Source organism: Gallus gallus, chromosome 9 (assembly GCF_016699485.2).
Source record: "Gallus gallus isolate bGalGal1 chromosome 9, bGalGal1.mat.broiler.GRCg7b, whole genome shotgun sequence".
Classification (NCBI taxonomy): domain Eukaryota; kingdom Metazoa; phylum Chordata; class Aves; order Galliformes; family Phasianidae; genus Gallus; species Gallus gallus.
The window spans coordinates 23,255,079-23,273,180 of NC_052540.1; the positions used below are offsets into that span (position 1 = coordinate 23,255,079).

The following is an 18,102-nucleotide window of genomic DNA, read 5'->3' on the forward strand; positions in this document are numbered from 1 at the left end:
TCCTGGCGAGCACAGTGAGGTCAGACAGCAGGAAGCCATGAGCACCCACGTGGTGGCACTGCCAGCCAAGCTGCAGGCCGGGAGGGCCACGGGACGATCCCTGATGCACGTCAGCCCAGCACATCACATCCCTGCCAGACATCAGCACAAACCACACGCCCTCCCAGTTTGTCTCTTCTCAAAGAACAGCCCCAAAAACCCCTGTATTCCTTCACCCTTTGCTTCCCTCAGCGAGGGCACCAACACGCAGCTCCTCAGCAGCCCCGCACAGGGCAGGGCTCAGCACCACCACCACGCCGGCACCTCGCTGCCACAGCACTACACCTGCTTAACACAGCACGTGTTAAAACTAGAACGGGTTTCTTTAAGTTATTTTAGCTTTAAGTACTATTTTATACGTAGTTAAAAACTTCAGTGTTGTACTTAATACACATAGTACATACCATATATGATCACACGTAGCATTTGAATTAAATCGATGGATTAACGCAAGCATTACAAAACTACTGACATTGCTCGGGGGAGGAGGGGTCTCGTCTGGAAGACAGAAAAACACTTCCAATATTTAGCCCATTTAAAACACAAATAGTGCAATTGGTCAAAATACCACAGAATAAACCCTACTTTAGCCCTGTAGAAAACTACACTTACACACACAACACCAAAGGCAAGTTCTGGGGCTGCATTTGCCATTCTGCACTCTTAAAGTCTGCACATACACAAAGCTATATTAAGAGAACCATTTCTGTGGCTGAGCTGCAGTTCCCATTCTCTTAAGCTCCACGTTAGCTGAACAGCACGCTGCTGGCTTGGCTCTGTGAGACAGCACGGTCAGCGTGCACACCGACATTAGTAACCAAACACCCTATTATGTCTTATATGGTTAAAGTGACGCCCAAACGCTTCTGGTCTCCCTTTTATGACACAAGTAAGAGTAAACCACTGGAGGCTGATGGCTCAGACCACACCGTTACTGCATTGCTTTCTCAGCCCCTCCTGCTCTCCTCTCCATCTGTGCCCCTTCCAGCACGCTGCTCCTGCTCACTGCACGCACACCGGCTGCCGTTTCCCACTACCTCACTTGTTTTACTTTATGCACTCACACCAGCTTTCTTTCTACGGAATGGCAGTTCTGCCTCTTCTAAGTAATGATTTCATACCAAAATGATCCGTTACCCAAAGCAACTGCCATCAGGGGATGCCCTCTGAAGAAAGCCTCATGACAACTTTTCCAGAAAGCCGAACATGCAGCAGCAGTGCCTGGGGAAGGCAGAGGTCCCACTGGGGAGCAGTGTGGCTGTCCTGCGTTCGGAGGAGGCACAGCCGGGCACTGCTGGCACAGGGCAGCTGGGATGGATCTGCTCCAGAGCCCTGCAACAGCGACACAGACAGCACTGTTCTGTAGAACTGCCCCAAAATACATTGACTTTATCTTGACAGGGTGTATCTGTGATAAACATCTCTCACTATGACTTACACTTGTGCTTATACAACAGCCCTTGGAAGATGCTGCTTGTGAAGTCTTTTCCCAGGACTAAAAATGAGTAATAAAAGAAAATCCTACTTCTCAAGTATCAGATAACTAAATTTAATCTCTGTGTTTTACATGGAATTTGGTACTTAAAAGCACTCTCTTCCTGAGAAGATATAGGCCTTCTCACAGCACTGCTTCACCAACACCCACAGCTGAAGCAAGCCTTTTCTGGGCTGTTGGTAGGAAGCTGCATCAGTCACCACTCGGTTTGCATGGCCTGAGGACTCACTTTCAGACACATCCGTTTTCACTTCCCTGTTCTGAGCTACCATTCCTCTCTAGGTCTGCTATCCACTTAGGTTATTTAAATTGCTGGACTTTTAACTAAACCTCAATTTCTGACCAAAACACATTCCACAAGCACTAACAAGGTTAGAAAAGTCAAGCAGTTATGCTTTGGAAACCGTTTGTTTTGGTTTTTTTGTTTCCCACCCGAGTCAGTCCATTTTTGACACACAGATGTACTTCAGCACACACTGCTCCTTGTCCCGTGATGTGACTTTCAATGGCACAGCATTATTTCCCCTCACAGCCCCCACAGTGCCACACCATGATTTATTCCCCACTCTTCCAACCATAGCTCTGGTGTTCTTTATTCTCTGTACTGTGCCCAAGTTCTTCCTGAAATGAGCGGTTATAGGAACAGCATCAGATGCTGACCTAAAGCTGTGCTCTCAGGAAGCAGGACAGGACAGGCACACACCTGAGTTTGGGTCACACAGACTGGGACTGCTGTGTTCTGCAGGACACTCCACAGGGAAGGTCTTCCAGGTGGAAGTGTGACAGCAAACCAGACCTAAGTGTGACAGTGAACACCAGTGATGGGTTTCACTGCAGAAGTTTTGCATTACGCTGTAATTGATAGTGCTGCCTGAACCATGGGTTGCTGTGGAAGGAACGTTTCTGGAGATGTACTTCAAGACAGTTCCAGATCACCATCTGTGCAAGTCTCATAGCACTGCATGCAGCGTGTGCTATGCTTCCGAGATTACTCTAGCAATCACTGTTACCATGACTTTCCACCAATGCAGCTTTCTAGGCTCCTCAAAAAAGCAAAGTGAAATCCCCAGAAGTTCCGACGATGTCTTTGTATTGACACGCACCAGAACCTCCTCAAGCAACCCTAACAGTGCGACCACTGCAGCCCCTGGGCTTACTGTGACTCGCAGCAGCCCCAGCACCCCACACCCTGTGCCCCGAGCACCAGGACGTCTCACCCTGAGCTATGGCCATCGGAGCACGGCCAGATCCAGGCTGAGCTGGAGAAAGGTCCTTGTAAGGCCTCCCAGGTCTGTTCTACAGTGATCGACATGCATCGACCAGCCAGCATGGCAACGCTAGGCACAAAATATTTGCTGGCATGCTTTGATAGCTTAAAACACCCATCTGTAAGTCCTGCAGTGCCTTCGTAATTAGCAGGAGTTCTAGAGGGATTATTCTAGAAAAATATTTATCTTGTTCATTCCACTTCAGTCCCTTCACAGCAACTGGATGTAAACATACACAGTCTACGTGGCTTCACATTTAGTTGGGTTGGAAGGGTTTGATAATGAGGCACAGACCTCTAATAAGATTAGGGTACACTGTGTATGTATGGCAGCGGTTTGGTGCAGTAAGGTACATTTAGAGAAGATCAGATCTCAGTCTGTCAGCCCCGCTCCTGTTCCCAATGGCAACAGAGCTACCAGCCCAGCTTTCACTTCTGCCAGCAGCAGCAGCACGAGGACCGCCTGGCCACCACCATGGCCAGCCCCTCCGTAACCAGCTGAGCTATAACATCAGGTCAGTTTTCTCCTGTTTCTGGCCATGAAAACACATTCTCTGGTTCTGATGTAGGTCTGATCAGTAGGACTATAAAAGCAGTTTCCTTTCATAGGCACTGAGCTCACACCAAACCTCCAAATCATTTTCTTAATAAAAGAAAAATGACAAGACCAGGAGATAGGAGTTTCGGAGTTCAGGGGAAGAAAAAGACTTATATGGCTAAGGGTAAAATACATTATCAGTTGTTCTTAAGCCACCAAAAGCACGTGATGTACAGCAGGAGTACACTTCTGGCGATCACACTCACCGCTTTCTGACCCTCTGGAAATAACAGCCGTGTCTGCAGATCCTTATATATTAAAATTGGCTGGCATTTTGGAAAAATATCCACGTTTGCATAATGAAGTGACCCTTCAGTCTGCCCTGATGTCTGGAATCATTCCGATGGGGGTGAAACTGTACACAGAGCTGAGGCTTCCTGCCCACCCTCTAAGCTCTTAATCTTCTGCCTCTGAACAAATGATTGCTTCTCTCTGAAGCACACAAAAAAATTATGTGTGCCGTAACATTTAATCCATCACAGATCAGCAGCCTGCACTTGAGAACACAGCATTTCTCTCCTTCTGGGACCTCACACACTCATGCAGAGCTGCACACTTCAGCCTTTTACTGAAGGCAGAACTACCTTGGTAGCCTTAATGTAAACATTCTGGCAAGCTTTAACCAAGAATGACGTTGCAAACCAAGAAGTACAGCCATGCCATTAAGCAATCCTACAGTGACACATCTCAGAATACAACATACAACACAAAGAAGTCATCTCCAAAGCTGCTCACCCTTGGATTCTGTTACTTGTCAGCATATGATCATGTTTTAAAACAATTTCCTACTAACAGCTGCAAAGCTTGAACTGCCCTCTGCACCATAAGCCCTGCACAGCTTCAGAGAAACCAACCGGAATCCACACGTTCCATTGGCCAACTGGTGTCTGAGTGCACTCAGCCCACTCAGCATTGCCTTCCTTTTCCAGTATTTGCTGCCTACTCATGATCTTCAGAGAGGAAGGCCAACGATGTTTCACTTCTGCTTCCCTGGCAAGTGGTGCTCTGCTTCTACTATTCTATTTCTAACAATAAACAACGTGGAGTAGCAATACAAGTGAAGCTGAAGCAAGAGGGAGAATCACTAACGGGCTGAAAACAGAACAGCTCTTTAAAGCCACTGGAACAGCTTTGAACATTTAGCATGAGAAGGTCCTTTTTAAGGATTGTTTTTAAGCTTTTCCTCCTTTATCTCAGTACGTTAAACACACACCCAAGACTGTGGTTTTTACTCATTGTGAAAGGCAAGCACTGTCACCTAACATTTCCTTTCAGGTAATAAAGTCATGCTGCCCCATCCAAAGATGCCCCTCAGCTCACTTTAAAATACTTTGGGTTCAACTGCCCAGAAATATTTGGCAAAGCAAAGGAAGGAACCCCTGGCTTAGCAAGAACTAAGTGACAACATAGGATGTCAAAATTAGGATTTCTAAAAATATATAGATTTATATCCTTCTATAAAGAACAAAATTAAGATTCCATTCAAAGGCAGACTGCATTTAACGTTTTCGTACTCTCATTCCGAGGATTCAAACCAGTGTACGTAAGTAGAGCCAAACAAGAACTGTTATGAACGTATGTTGTTGAGTTTGGGTGGGCAGTGCTGGGGAAGCAGGACCAGCCCCCAGGGCTCACCACTAAGCGTGCCTGCATGCAGAACAAATGCACGGTATTCCTCAGAGCTCCACTCTACTCCTCACTAAACTACAAAAAAAGCAAATGAGCTTTTCTAAGACAAACCTGGATCCCCAGCATTACAATAGATGGAAATCAACTGCAGTATCAGTCTGCTTACATTGTTATTCCGAGGTCCTTTGTCTAAATTAGCTGTTTAAGATAAACATGGTGTTAGTATTGTTTTCTTCAGAGAAACAGTCCCACAAAACCACAGTCCGTTAAACATTCACTCTCCCAACATCAAAGCTGAAAGCGCTCATTTCCAGAACTCCATCATGCAGAGTTGAGAAGTCAGTTCTGGCAGCACTGCTTTGCTGCACAGCTGCTGGTCAGCCTACCTTCTCAGCTGGGAAGCAGCAGCCGTGCCTGCCGCATTGGACATCAGTGCTTTCCTTTACTGTTACAGCAGGGCTGACAAGAACAAGATGCTTCACTTTCTGTTTCAAAGCAGCCTTTTTCTTTTCCTTTCAGAGGGTGGGGAAGCAGTGGGAAATGAGACAGGAAGACACTCAAACGACCACTTCACAGCATCAAAGCCCCACTTCTAGGCTGCAGGAGAGCAACAGGCATGTGATGCAAGATGCAAGGAAAGGAACCAAGTCCTGCAAAGTGCCGAGAACCCCTCTGCACACTTCGGAATGTTTCAAGTCAGACTTCCTGATTCAAATCAAGACCTTCAAATGGAGAATAACCTGCACTCAAAACCCAAGCATGCAAAAGCATGCCATCAAAACTGTCCTAGAATTCACCTCACACTGGAGATCAGTGCTGTTGATGCCAGATCAGCATCAATGCCAGAGAGATCTGCGTCCTCATGTCTTTGTATACTGCAGAACATTTCATCCACATGCTTTCGTGAAAAGCCACAAGTCCCATCCCACTGACAAATTAACCTCCTGACAGGTAACCCCATTCATAATTAGAGACGGCAACTGTGTCACCTCAGTGTCCTTACTGCTTCAGCACATGCAGGACTGGCATATCATTCACGCAATTCCTGCATACGGCTTCATAGTCCCACTGCCACTGCAGTGATTTCATGCATACCTACACTCCTACCTGCACAAAGCCAGGAGTTAACAGTCTACCTAGCACAGAAATTGGAAGGTTTCCCCATGAAGGACTCTTCCTTGGAAGAGGAGGACTCACCCCCGCTGCAGTAGTTTTCCAGTTCTGTGCATACTTAGAGGCTTAGGACATCAGTTATCAGCATGTTAGGGCAGCTGGCAGGGAAGATGACACTGCACTGCTGAGACGATTGCCAGATGTGATGTTTCCAGGAAACCTCTGGTTAGTAAAGAGAATCACAGAATATCAGGGATTGGAAAGGACCTTGAAAGATCATCTTGTCCAATCCCCCTGCTGGAGCAGGAACGCAGATCAAGTCATACAGGAACGTGTCCAGGCGGGTTTTGAATGTCTCCAGAGGAGACCCCACAACCTGATTAAACTTTAAACATAGCAGACCAGCCTCCTACAACAAGATATTTAACAGGCAACAACTTTGAGTGACAAGGAATAACTTCATGGACTGATTAAGACATTATAGAGCACAGAATCTGATTTTGTGAATTTTATGACTCTATAAAGGGAATTCCTCAGGCAAAGCATGGAGAAAGTTTACTATTCTTAATTTATTATAAAAGGACAATAGATTCCCACGACTTAAGGCTTCCAGAGCTGCTTTCATTGAAAAAGGAAAGAGTATGCAGCTATGTACAGAACTCAACCATGACTGTTTCCTAATGTTCACTTGGTTATTACCTAAAGGAGTGCACCCCAGAGAAAACTAATTTGATGTACGAAAGAGAGAAAATCTTAAAGCATGATGCATCTCTGTCTGTGACCACAGGGGTGACACTGCTCAGACAAGCAGCTCAGGCTGACGAAAAGGGCCCTGCAGATGCTGCTGTCTGACACTGGTAACGTGTATGTGGAAAAAGAGACTTCTGTTCTTGCAAACGTAAGAGTAACACTGATGAGCCTGTGGACGTCTCGCAGTGGAAGAGCCATTCCTGAGAAACCAGGTCCTCTGGCAGAGGGAATCCCAATTCCGTGCCACATAACTAAGCTCTTACCCAACACAGCACACAGTCGCCTGTGCTGCATGTGGAAAACACAGAGGTAGTTTGGGCCCTTTTGTGATTGCCTTTCAAACTCCCTTCTCTTGGTAGACCACATTTTTCTTCCCCCTCTGCAAGGATTTCATCTGGACAGAAATAGAACATTGCTCAGTTCAGTTTTAGGTTTAGATGAGGAAACTATCGGAAAAAGCTTATTCTGAGTCACAATGTGAAAGTTGCCCCTGGTCCCAAAAGGGATATTGAGGCTGCTGTTACTGGGAACAAAGAAAATAACATTTAAAAACAAGAAAGAAGAAGAAACAGAAAAAATAAAGCTTTTTATAGAATTAGTTACAAAGTCTGCCTCAGAGGGCCACAGGATTGTAAAGCTCTTCTATCTCACTCCTCATCTCCCAGCCCCAAAAATACATAGCAGTAGAATAGAGGGAAAGAGATGAAAGATTGATTGCAAGCCTTCTTGGGAGCATCTGAAAAGCCTGGTGCAGAATAGCCACCAGAGGAGAACAAGTAAGGCAGTACTCACTCCCCACCCCGCAGCAAGGCTCCTTGCCCCAGCAGTGCAGCTCAGGGTGACCCAGGGCTGCCCAGGCCCTGCAGCTCGGAGTAGCCCCGCAGTCAGACAGTCCTGGCTCCTGGCAGCAGAGCCCTACAGCCCAGCATGCGCCAGAGCACAGGCTGGGAGCTGGAGAGCTTCCCAATGCTGCACCTGTGTTGGCCTTCACAAAACTGACAGCCTGGTCTACCAAGCCTGCACAACACACAGGACCGGCGTCACAGGTGTAAAGAAGGAAGGGTCTGTACTGCCACTAACCGCTGTCCTACTCACCACAGGAAACCAGGCTCCAAGCCAGGACACATGCAGTGTCTCTCAAGTTTTATTTCTGCTTTCTGAGCAAGTAAAGAGAATCCACACCTTCCTGAAACATGCTTTGGTTAGAGCGAGGTAAGATCCCACGACTGTCAAAAGAAATTGCTTTCTCCTGGACCCCACCTGGAAGCCAGGCGTTCCAATAGCACAGCTTTGCACTGCCCCCAGGGCTGGCAAAGCAGCTGAGTGCCAGGGCTTCCACCCACTGCTCACAGCCCACCAGGCTCCTTCCAGCTCAAGCAGAGGGGAGCAGCTGACCCTGGAGACAGAACAGTCCCATCCATCACACAGGCATCAGGAACAGAGCAAAAGACCACGCAGCGGCTCTGTTGTACACCACGAGGTCACTCAGCAGCCATGCGGACAGAAAGGGTTTTTTCTGTGCTGCAGGGCTGTCACCCAGACTGCATGAATCAGAGCAGGGTTAAAGCCTGCAACCCCTGGCACTCACCACTTCTTCCATAGCTGCAAGCTAGAGCAAAAATGCAAGGCAATTTTGTTAACGTCTCTGAAGATGTCCCCATATTCCATTTAGAAAGACTCAGTGACCTTCAGGGACTGTTAACTCAGGTCAGCACACCCTGGTTGAGTGCAGGATGGGCGCACCACGGCGAAGCAGCAGCACTGTACACCTGCAAGCATGGAAGGAGAGTCTGCCAGGGAAATGTGTATTCGAGGGGGTCCTGGGTAGTGCTGTAAGACAGAGATTAAGTCATCTGCTGAACGTCTGTTAACACTGCCATACACCATTTACAAATTTTACTTTAATATAAACAGCAATATTTTCTCACATTCCTAATGAGAGATTATATGAGCTCCTTGTTTACCAAACAATTCAATGGATTTTGTGCTTGGTTTTAATGCCCCTTTAGTAAACTTATGAGAAGAATAGGAAGGGAGGAAGGCAGGCAGGCGATTAACGTAAAAAAAAAAAAAGAATAAGACAAAACTGCAGAAAGTAGAAAAAAATGGCCATAAAGCAGAGATGTATCACCTGTCCCAAGAATAAATCTCTGGGCCTCAGAGCATGCCCAGAGAAACGTGACGCAACCCTGTGAACTCCAGTGCAGAACACTCCCATTAACAAAAACAGAAGCCATCGGGGCAGCCAGCCTTACAGAATAGGTCACGGCCAGGCCTGGGAACTGCTTAAGAAAAGAAAACACCCGCCCTTAACTTCAGCTCACTGCTTTGCTAAACGCATAAATGTGTCTCTTTTGAACCCAACTCAAAGCTGATCTCCATGAAAGGTCTGAGCGCACTAAAATAGCACTGCCCAGCTGCAGCACTGACATTTGGAGCACAGCAGGCAGAGCAGCAAGGCACGGTCAGCAGCTCCTCAGCCCAGCTCCAAAGCACTCACTCACAGCAGTGGAGGACATCATCGCAAGGAAGGGACGGAGTGCCCGGCTGGAAGGAACTCACCAATGAGCACGGAAGGGCAGCGCAGGAGGCTTCGCTGTGAGCAGTAAGTAACGACCTGCTGCCGTTAATGCAGCACTTACGGAGCTTTATGTTACCGGGGATTGCAAAGGCTGTGTTCTGTACTTCTATTTAACTGCTGAAAAGCTGAAAAATACTCCCAGGTGGAAGATGCTTTCCTGACAGATTTCTGTGCATTATCAATGCTCCTCAACTTTTTTGTTAAACTTCTAAACAAATATCACTTTTTTAAATTGACAATGGAAAATCATTCAGGTGTAATGCACACCAGAAATAAATCAATCCCTTAGGGCACAAAGGAACTGTAGATAAATACAAGAGATGAAGGCAGCCCCTGTCAGCGTGGGGCACTGCACCCAGCAGAGCTGCTGTGTGCGGGGAGGGACTGCGGGGCACCGCCGGAGGAAGCAGCCACGTACCTCCCAGCAACTGCTTCTGTTTCTATTGAGCTGTGTCTTTGGCCATAATAATAAAGCAACTTCCAAAACAATACATGTGAAATCTGAGGAAAATGTCCCTGCACCTGCTGAGATGCAAAGACAGCAGCAGCCCATGGCAGGGGGTTGAATCTAAGTGATCGTTATGGTCCTTTTCCACCCAGGCCACTCTATGATTCTTTGATTCTGTTGTGACCCCAGAGCTCCTTTGCTAAACTACTCTACTGGTCCTTAAACTACCATATTGACCCCTGCTGCTAGGCGCACCAGCCTGTACCACCAGGGAGTAACGCAGGCACTGATCTTTCAGTTCTAAAAGGATGAATTTTTAGGACTGAATTTTTAGTCTTGTCCAAAAACTGGAGACAAAAGCAGAATGAAAATTTCAACTTCTTGCTAGGAAAATGAGGCTGTCGGGTTTCATACAGCACAGCATAGCGCAGGGACCCTCGGACAAGAAGAAATGAAGCAGTTCCTGGTTCCACCCTTGTGGTGTCCTTGCTCTGCAACGAAAGGAGCTCACGCTGGCCTCCAGAGGGCTTGCTGCTTTAACAACAAAGCAAACGATCTTATCTACAACTGCTCCTCACACCCACTGGCTCTCCTCACTGGCTTTGTCCTTCAGAGCACCACAAATTAACCACAAACGCCAAGAAACCATCACACAATCCAACTGCCTGTACCAATTTTGTTCAGGAGAACCTGCTGGTACTGCATGCACTGAGCAGTGCCCCACAGGGCACACCGCCTCCCATGCACAGCAAAGGGCTGCAGACAGACACGGCACATGCAGGCAGTGCTGCCCATGGCAGGGCAGATCCCTGTGGTGCCTGCACAGCTGTTAGCGATGCTGAGCAGGACAGTGGCAGCGGGGTGGCTGCGTGCGGCCTGGTGCGAGATGCTCACAAGAGGGAATGGTGGGCAGCACCCACAGCAGACAGGTCCAGCCCTGGCACATCATCTTAAAAGAACCCCGAAGGGCCTTCTGAGCTGGAGGTAGTCCAGGTCCAGCACTTGGTTTCATTCATCCCATGTTCAGGAAGTCAAGAGCTTGTAAAGAAAATTGAACACCATGACAATACACCTCCACCAATGACTGACTCTTATCTCCTCACGAGAATATTCCAAATCTTGCTTTTTTGGACCAAAAGGGAGAAGCACAGCTATAATGGACAGTCGGATGCCTGCTCTTCCCATGCTCAGCTCAGCTGCCAGACAGACCCACTCTGTCCCACACCAGTCTGCAGAGGTCCCAGAAGTGAGGAAGGTACCGAGATCCTCTGGAAAGCCACTGCCATACTCAGGAGAGCCCCATTCTTTGAGCCAGGCCCAAGAATACCAGGCAGGCTGCTATTTCTTTTAGTTGCTTACTACCTTTTGCTACAGGAGCACCAGTGAAGTTTCTCTGCCACTCTGTGCTGAGCGCTGCACTGAGCACACAGCCAGGCTCTGCTCCCAGGGCCGCACACGCATACCCGCTGCAGAGCACACCTCCATCAGGGCTCTTCTATCAGCGCTGTCTCAAAACATCAGAGATAAACTTGGCATGTTCTTCCTCACCGATAAGTGCCATTCTGCAGTTCAGAAAAGAGTTCTGGAGAAAAATGAGCACTGCTAAGCATTTCTGACCCAGCAGCTGCATTGCATATCTATCCAACAGCTGCATTAATTTCCATAAATAGCTGAAAATATCCACTCAATACTGCAGAATACACTCAAGACAACAAAAGCCACTCCAGTTGGAGACAGGGCCTGTCAGAGAGAGTTGGGTGCCCGACCAGGTGAGAAAAAGCACAGGTAACTTTTATCAGGAACACCTACAGTGTGATGTGAGCAGCAGAGCCAGAAGCCTCGAGCTGTATGTGTGCAGTGACAGTCCAGAACAAACCCAGCTGCTCACACCACGGCTCTGTCCCTGAGCGATGCTGAGGGCCTGCTGACAGGTTGGAGGTGGTGTGCTGCCCTCTGCACACTGTGATGACACAGCTCTAACCACCATGCTTTCCTGCCTAACAGATCGCCCTGCTGGAGGACAAGCCCTCTGCTAACGATGGAAGGCTCTCAAGACCCTTAACACCTTCACTAAAAGCACCGCAGCAGTCCAATCCAGAAAGGTAAGGGCATGCCACAGGCATGGAAAGGTTTAGTGTCTGCCTTGGGACTTTGGCCTATTTCTCAGGCACAGACAGCTGATAAATCTGCTGCCATCAGAAGTGATATCTTCCATGTCTAGGGTTTCCTCCATGCTGCTAGAGAGAACACAAACTAATAATGGCCACATCTCTGACCATACGCTCCTGAAATAATCCTTTGTAATATGATATCTTAGCACTAGAACTACTTTGTGGACTTCCCAAGCCATTTAATACCTGCTGCTGCCAGGCCCAAGCACCAAACCTTGCATGTGAGGAACTACTCTCAAGCACACCGCATGGGGAGAGAAGGTCCTGCTCAGACAGCCTTACAGGATGGACAGGACACACACAGCAGACAGCAGTGGGAAGAGAAGAGCTTTCAGACAGTAGGTTACCACCCTAAATAAGAATGCCATTTGTTGGTGGTGCTCTCCCCCTGACTAAAGATACACGGGAGAAGCAGAGATCCTCCTCCTTCTAGCAGTATCACCCCAAACCTTACCTGTTTGGGTAACTCACAATCCTAGCACACCCACTCACCTGGTGGCTCTATCCTAACAGCCACTCATCACACCATCTTCAGCCTTTAAAAATTCAGCCAAACAGAAACAAGTGCCTTAACGGCTCGAGAAAAGCCTGAAGACAGGAGTGCAGGCCTGCTTGTGGGAAGACAACAGGCAGAGATGAACTGCAGCTCTGGGCACTCCTGCTCATTATTCCACTTAGCAAAGCAGCCACAAAGTTTGTCAGCCTTCATAGCGCCCTCCAGAGACAAAGAAAACAATATACCCAGGGAAACAATTTTACCTATGTGAAATAAAGTTTCCATTTCCAGTAACCGCTAGGTTGAATTGGGGTTCTGATCTGCTACACAGAGGCATCAGCTGACGGCTCTGAATTGCAGCAGTAAGGAAATCATTCATCTTCCAGCAAACAGAATGTTTCTCTCCCCCCACTCTGCAGCACACGTTTTCCAGTTGCCCAGGTTTTCATGTGCCCACAAAACAGCAATATATACCTGCATCTGTTCAGGCTTCCCTACAGAGGGTAAGCCACCCCGGCAAACCTGCCAAAGAAAAGCAGACAGCAGATGTGATTTCTTGGAGCCTCTGTGGGGATCCTCTAAAATTTAAGTCTGAATGACTTGGGAGGGCAGCTCTCACTTCTAATTCATGCTTGTATGGACACTCTCCTGCATGTTGTGTTACTAAAAGCTTAAAGCAAACTGTGCCAGCTGCACAGAAGGCTCTCCTTCAAGAAAGCATCAGAAAATACTGGCATCTATTAGTTATTCCCAGGCTTGACTAATAGAAGTATGTTTACAATGACCATATACAAAACACTTATAAAAGTTCCTTGTACATCTGTCATATGTTTCCTGGTAAATCAGTGCTAACATACACACGGGTTGCTCAGGGTTAATGAGGTGCACTTACAGTCACTGAACACCGTGGCTTCCCAGCATGTAGGCTCACACACACTGAAAAGCAGAGGATGGGACTTGAGCAAAATAGATGAACCAAAGTCTAGAAGAAGTGCCCCTGGATATCATCAACACTGAGATGGCACTGCCTGGAAAGCACTCACTGTGCTGGGAACAGTAACATGGTTTCTGAGAAGTATACCAAGTTTACTTCGAAATAAGATTAGAAACCCTACACTAATTAATGGAAAGCACAGTACCGTTTTACCTTACTGAGATGCTATTTTCTCTGCTTCTAGGAACAACAACATTGCACGATGTTCAACTCCAGCACAAACTCCTCGGGAAGCAGCTGCAGTAACAGCACAGTAATAACAAGGGCAGTAATTCCCCTGATCTACTGCTTGATTTTCGTGGTAGGATTGCTGCTGAATGGCGTGGCAGCATGGATCTTTCTCTGCATCTCCAGCAAGAAGAGTTTTATCGTCTATCTCAAAAACATTGTTGTTGCTGATCTCCTAATGAGTCTGACATTTCCTTTCAAAATCCTCGCTGACTCTGAAATCGCACCTCCACAGCTCAACACCTTTGTGTGCAGATACTCTGCTGTTGTTTTTTATGCAAATATGTACATCGGAATATCATTCTTTGGCCTCATAGGTTTTGACAGGTACTACAAAATCGTGAAGCCTTTATTCACCTCCTTTGTTCACACGGTTCACTACAGTAAGGTTATCTCTGCCATCATATGGCTACTGATCACGTTTATAACACTTCCAAATATGATTTTAACTAATGAAATCTCTAAAGCAAATGATTCCAGAACATGCATCGGCCTTAAAAGCGAGCTTGGCAAACAGTGGCACGAGGTGTCAAGTTATATTTGCACAGGGATTTTCTGGATTGTTTTCCTCCTACTCATCATTTTTTACACCTCAATCTCCAAAAAAATATACAGCTCCTACAAAAAATTCAGGAGGAACTCGGACTCTGCTAAGAGGAAAACCAGCCGCAATATTTTCACCATCATGTTCGTGTTCGTCCTCTGCTTCGTGCCCTACCACTTCTGCCGAATCCCATACACTCTGAGCCAAACGAGCCCACAGTTCAACTGCCGCTCACAGAGAGCTCTGTTCCTCGCCAAGGAGTTCACCCTGCTATTATCAGCTGCCAACGTGTGCCTCGATCCCATTATTTATTTTTTCCTCTGCCAACCTTTTAGAGAAAGGCTGTACCAAAAACTGCACCTCCAGCCGAAAACATCAGGTGAGGCTGAAATCACCAAATCGAGGAGATCAAACACGCTTCAGGAAAGCGTGAACATTCTGTAAGCCCAGGCCTGCAGCACAACACACGCCTGGAAGCGACCCGAGAGCGTTCAGAAAGAAACTGAGCAGACGATGGCCAGCAATAAGCCAGCAATGTTCCAAGCAGAAAATACCAAGCACTGCTTCTCTATATAAAAAGCCTATCGCGTGCTGTCAGTGCATTTACTATGTGGTATTTCAGCTGACACTATGATTGCACTGCAGTGCAGTGTGACCTATCTGGATCTCAAAAAGAGATGAATAACTGGAACAAAACATTCTGCAGTGCCAGGCCACGGTTCTGAAAGAATTATCCAACATCCCAGGCGTGGCACTGCCCTCATTCCTCATGAAGCCAGGCAGGACACACCTGAGGAGCAGCAGGGCAGCCCGACGGGCCTGTGAACAACAGATCATCCCAGCTCAACCCAAGCAGACCCCTTGAAGCAACACAGTAAGGTCAGCCGGGCCTCCCTAGCTCAGCCTCTGCCATATATATATTTGAGAGAGAGGGGGAGAGTGAGAGAGAGAGACCAAATCCTCAAAGATCCGCACAAAGCCTGAAAAAAATTCTGGTGAAACTTATAAAAATATTTTCGCTTTTTTAAGCAAAGTGTTCTACAAATGCAGGGAATTAAACAACGTGACTATTCATCACCCTAAGGCATCCAGAAGTCAGAGAACTTCTTAGATGCAATGTTCAATAGAAGAAAATGTTTAAGGAGGGATCGTTCCATAAGCTGGTAAGCACTGTACTGTATTGCTCAGGGCTTTCTGACATAACATGGTGTACAACAAACTCGTGCACGCCTTTTCTGCTGCTGCAGGAGCTGAGAACAGTTCAGGAGCTGTGTAGGGACTGGGAGGTCATATATTTAAATCTACTAAGAACAGTCTGATGGTTTTCTCATGCTTTTGGCACTATGGTAAAACACTTCTCTATGTAGAAAAGTAACAGCTGAAACCTTCCACGTGCAACTGTAATCCACTTTTAGTGATATTTTTCAGTGCAGCCTTTTTTGTTTTTAATCATCATAAAGGGAAACTGTACCAGTGCATAAAGTATCCACAGAAGCTTTCAGGTAATGACTCTGGAAGCTCTTATTTTGCATAACAAAGAAGTTATAGGAACAGAAATAACATGTATTACCTTTCTGTCACTGTATGTTACTTTAATCCAAACAGGTAATGCCTCAGGGTGAATACTTTGTTTAAATACACCCTCCTCTTTGTAAGTTTTCCAAGGCTGTGGGCAACTCGTCTTGGTCTGACATAACTGATCTGCAGTAACTGCTCTACCACCACCCACGACCATGAGCTCCCTGACTCACACTGAAGCTTTGCAGGCTCTTCCTTTCAAGCAAGAGAAATGATTTGCAAGGAAAGGGAATCTTTTGGTTTTGAGGTAACTACTTATAATTGATGGCAAAAACATTTGGTTCCTCATATGAGATGGATTTTATTTGCCTACATAAATCTAAATAATTGTGTCTGTCGAAATACAGTGGCATACAGTGATGAAATCCATGTCTGCAGTATATATTTGTGTAACTTTTTTATTACTTTGCAAGCTTTGGAAAAAAAAAAAACCTATTGATATTGAAGAATTGTCTCTGTATCCTACCAGCTTACTGACACTACAATGACAATATGGCTCACAGACGTTAATTATGCAAGAAGCCACCCCAAAAATGATTGATCTCTATTGCAAACAACAAGAACATCTCACCAAAGAGGGGGCTGATGCCACTCATCGGTACATAGGGGATATTGCAGCTACAGCCAGCAGATGTAGCAATGGCCCCCCTTGTAGCTGCCAGCTGTAGGGCACAGCACAGCAGGGAAGGCCTAGTGTCCCTGACAGAAGGCTCCAAGGGGCTCAGGGAGCTGCTGGCTGTTTCACTGCCTGCACGGTGTGCCTGCACTCTGCCAGCTGAGCTCTCCCAGCACACCCAGTGCCCTGCTGGAGCTCACAGCACATCACAGCCAACAGTGTGGGACCCCTCAGAAGGGGCTGGGGATGCACACGCTGCTGGGCAGATTTCCTCTCCCTGTGTATGTAAATAGAAATGCCAGCAATTCTTTTCTTTGTCACAAATAGCTATTTCTGCACAAAACTTGTAACAACCCTTGTGCCAACTACACTTACATTTTTCACTTACAATGCAGACCTATGATAATGGGATAAAACTTTTAAATCTGTCAATGAAAGTCATGAAAATCTTCAAAAACATACAGTGGATCTGCTTGTTTGTATGTGTTTGGGCACAGAGCACGTGACTGGGGTACAGGCTGGGCCGGACACCACGCAGTTTGCTCCCCAAGGACGTGCCCCAGTGCTCACCTCGTGGTCCTGCACAGGAAGAGAGGGAAAATCCCTCAGGGCTGATTTGCATCACATGCTCATCATTGTGCCTCCAAACGGCTCCGACTGCTTCTCTGTTGAAAAGCTGAAAGAAATCTGACTGTTTGCAAGTGACTTTTTGAGGGTTTTTTCTGCCTACCATCATGTAAATGACAGAAAATCACAACAAAATCAGGGCTCCCCCTCTACTGTGCCTGGCTGTAAGTTCTGCACTCAGCATGCATCTGTCTGACTTACACACCTACATGCACACAAAGCTCGCTGAAGACATCAGAAGAAAGGTGAACCCAAACCCTCAGCAGCACGGAGCAAGGCCTGGCCCAGCCCCAAAGGCATGAAATACCAACACAGGTCCCATTGGACCCTCCTCTGAGGAGCGCACCGTGAACGAGCCCTGAGGCAGCCCGCAGAGGGGCAGAAAGCACAGGCAGCACCTCCCCAGGAGCCAGCCCACAGATGGGCCAAGGGCATCACTCAGTGCAGTGCCCACAGACCCAGAGATGGGCCGAGGGCTGTCACAGGGCGCAACGTGTGCAGACCCTCAGCCATGCCTCACCACACAGCCACAGCACCGCCCTCACACTGCCACCGCCGCAGTGCCTCACAGCTCCAGGGCCCAGAGCCCAGCAGCCTGCTCCCACCCGTGTCAGCTCTCAGCCCTTCCCTCCCTCCAGCCTCTCCCCATCCCACTCTGCACAATGGAGCTGGCCTGTGTGGGAGACGCACAGAAAAACAGAGTGAATCCTGCATTTCAAGTTATAAAGTAAGCGGTACCATGCAGATTAGCCTTGCACAACGAGCACAGCAGCATAACATCAGCCCATATCTGGTCAAAACTGAGCAAAGGAGCGCTCCAGATTAAGCAGCTTTGCAAACATCTCAACAAATATGGTCTGAACTTTCAGCTCATGACTAAACCTAAAACCAGACATTCTTAACTTGGTTTTTCACATGGCTCGGGTGC

At 47.2% G+C, this 18,102-nt stretch overlaps 2 protein-coding genes across 8 annotated transcripts in view; one reads left to right on the forward strand and one right to left on the reverse strand.

Annotated features, from left to right (window-relative positions):
- The window catches only part of MED12L (mediator complex subunit 12L), a 113,111-nt gene that overhangs the window by 53,693 nt on the left and 41,316 nt on the right, over window positions 1-18,102 (reverse strand). The window lies entirely within an intron of this gene.
- On the forward strand, window positions 9,140-16,296 carry P2RY14 (purinergic receptor P2Y, G-protein coupled, 14). Its single transcript, NM_001317401.2, has 3 exons — window positions 9,140-9,496; window positions 11,925-12,022; window positions 13,766-16,296. The coding sequence occupies exon 3, from the start codon at window positions 13,784-13,786 to the stop codon at window positions 14,795-14,797; it is 1,014 nt and encodes a 337-aa protein (NP_001304330.2). The 5' UTR covers window positions 9,140-9,496; window positions 11,925-12,022; window positions 13,766-13,783; the 3' UTR covers window positions 14,798-16,296.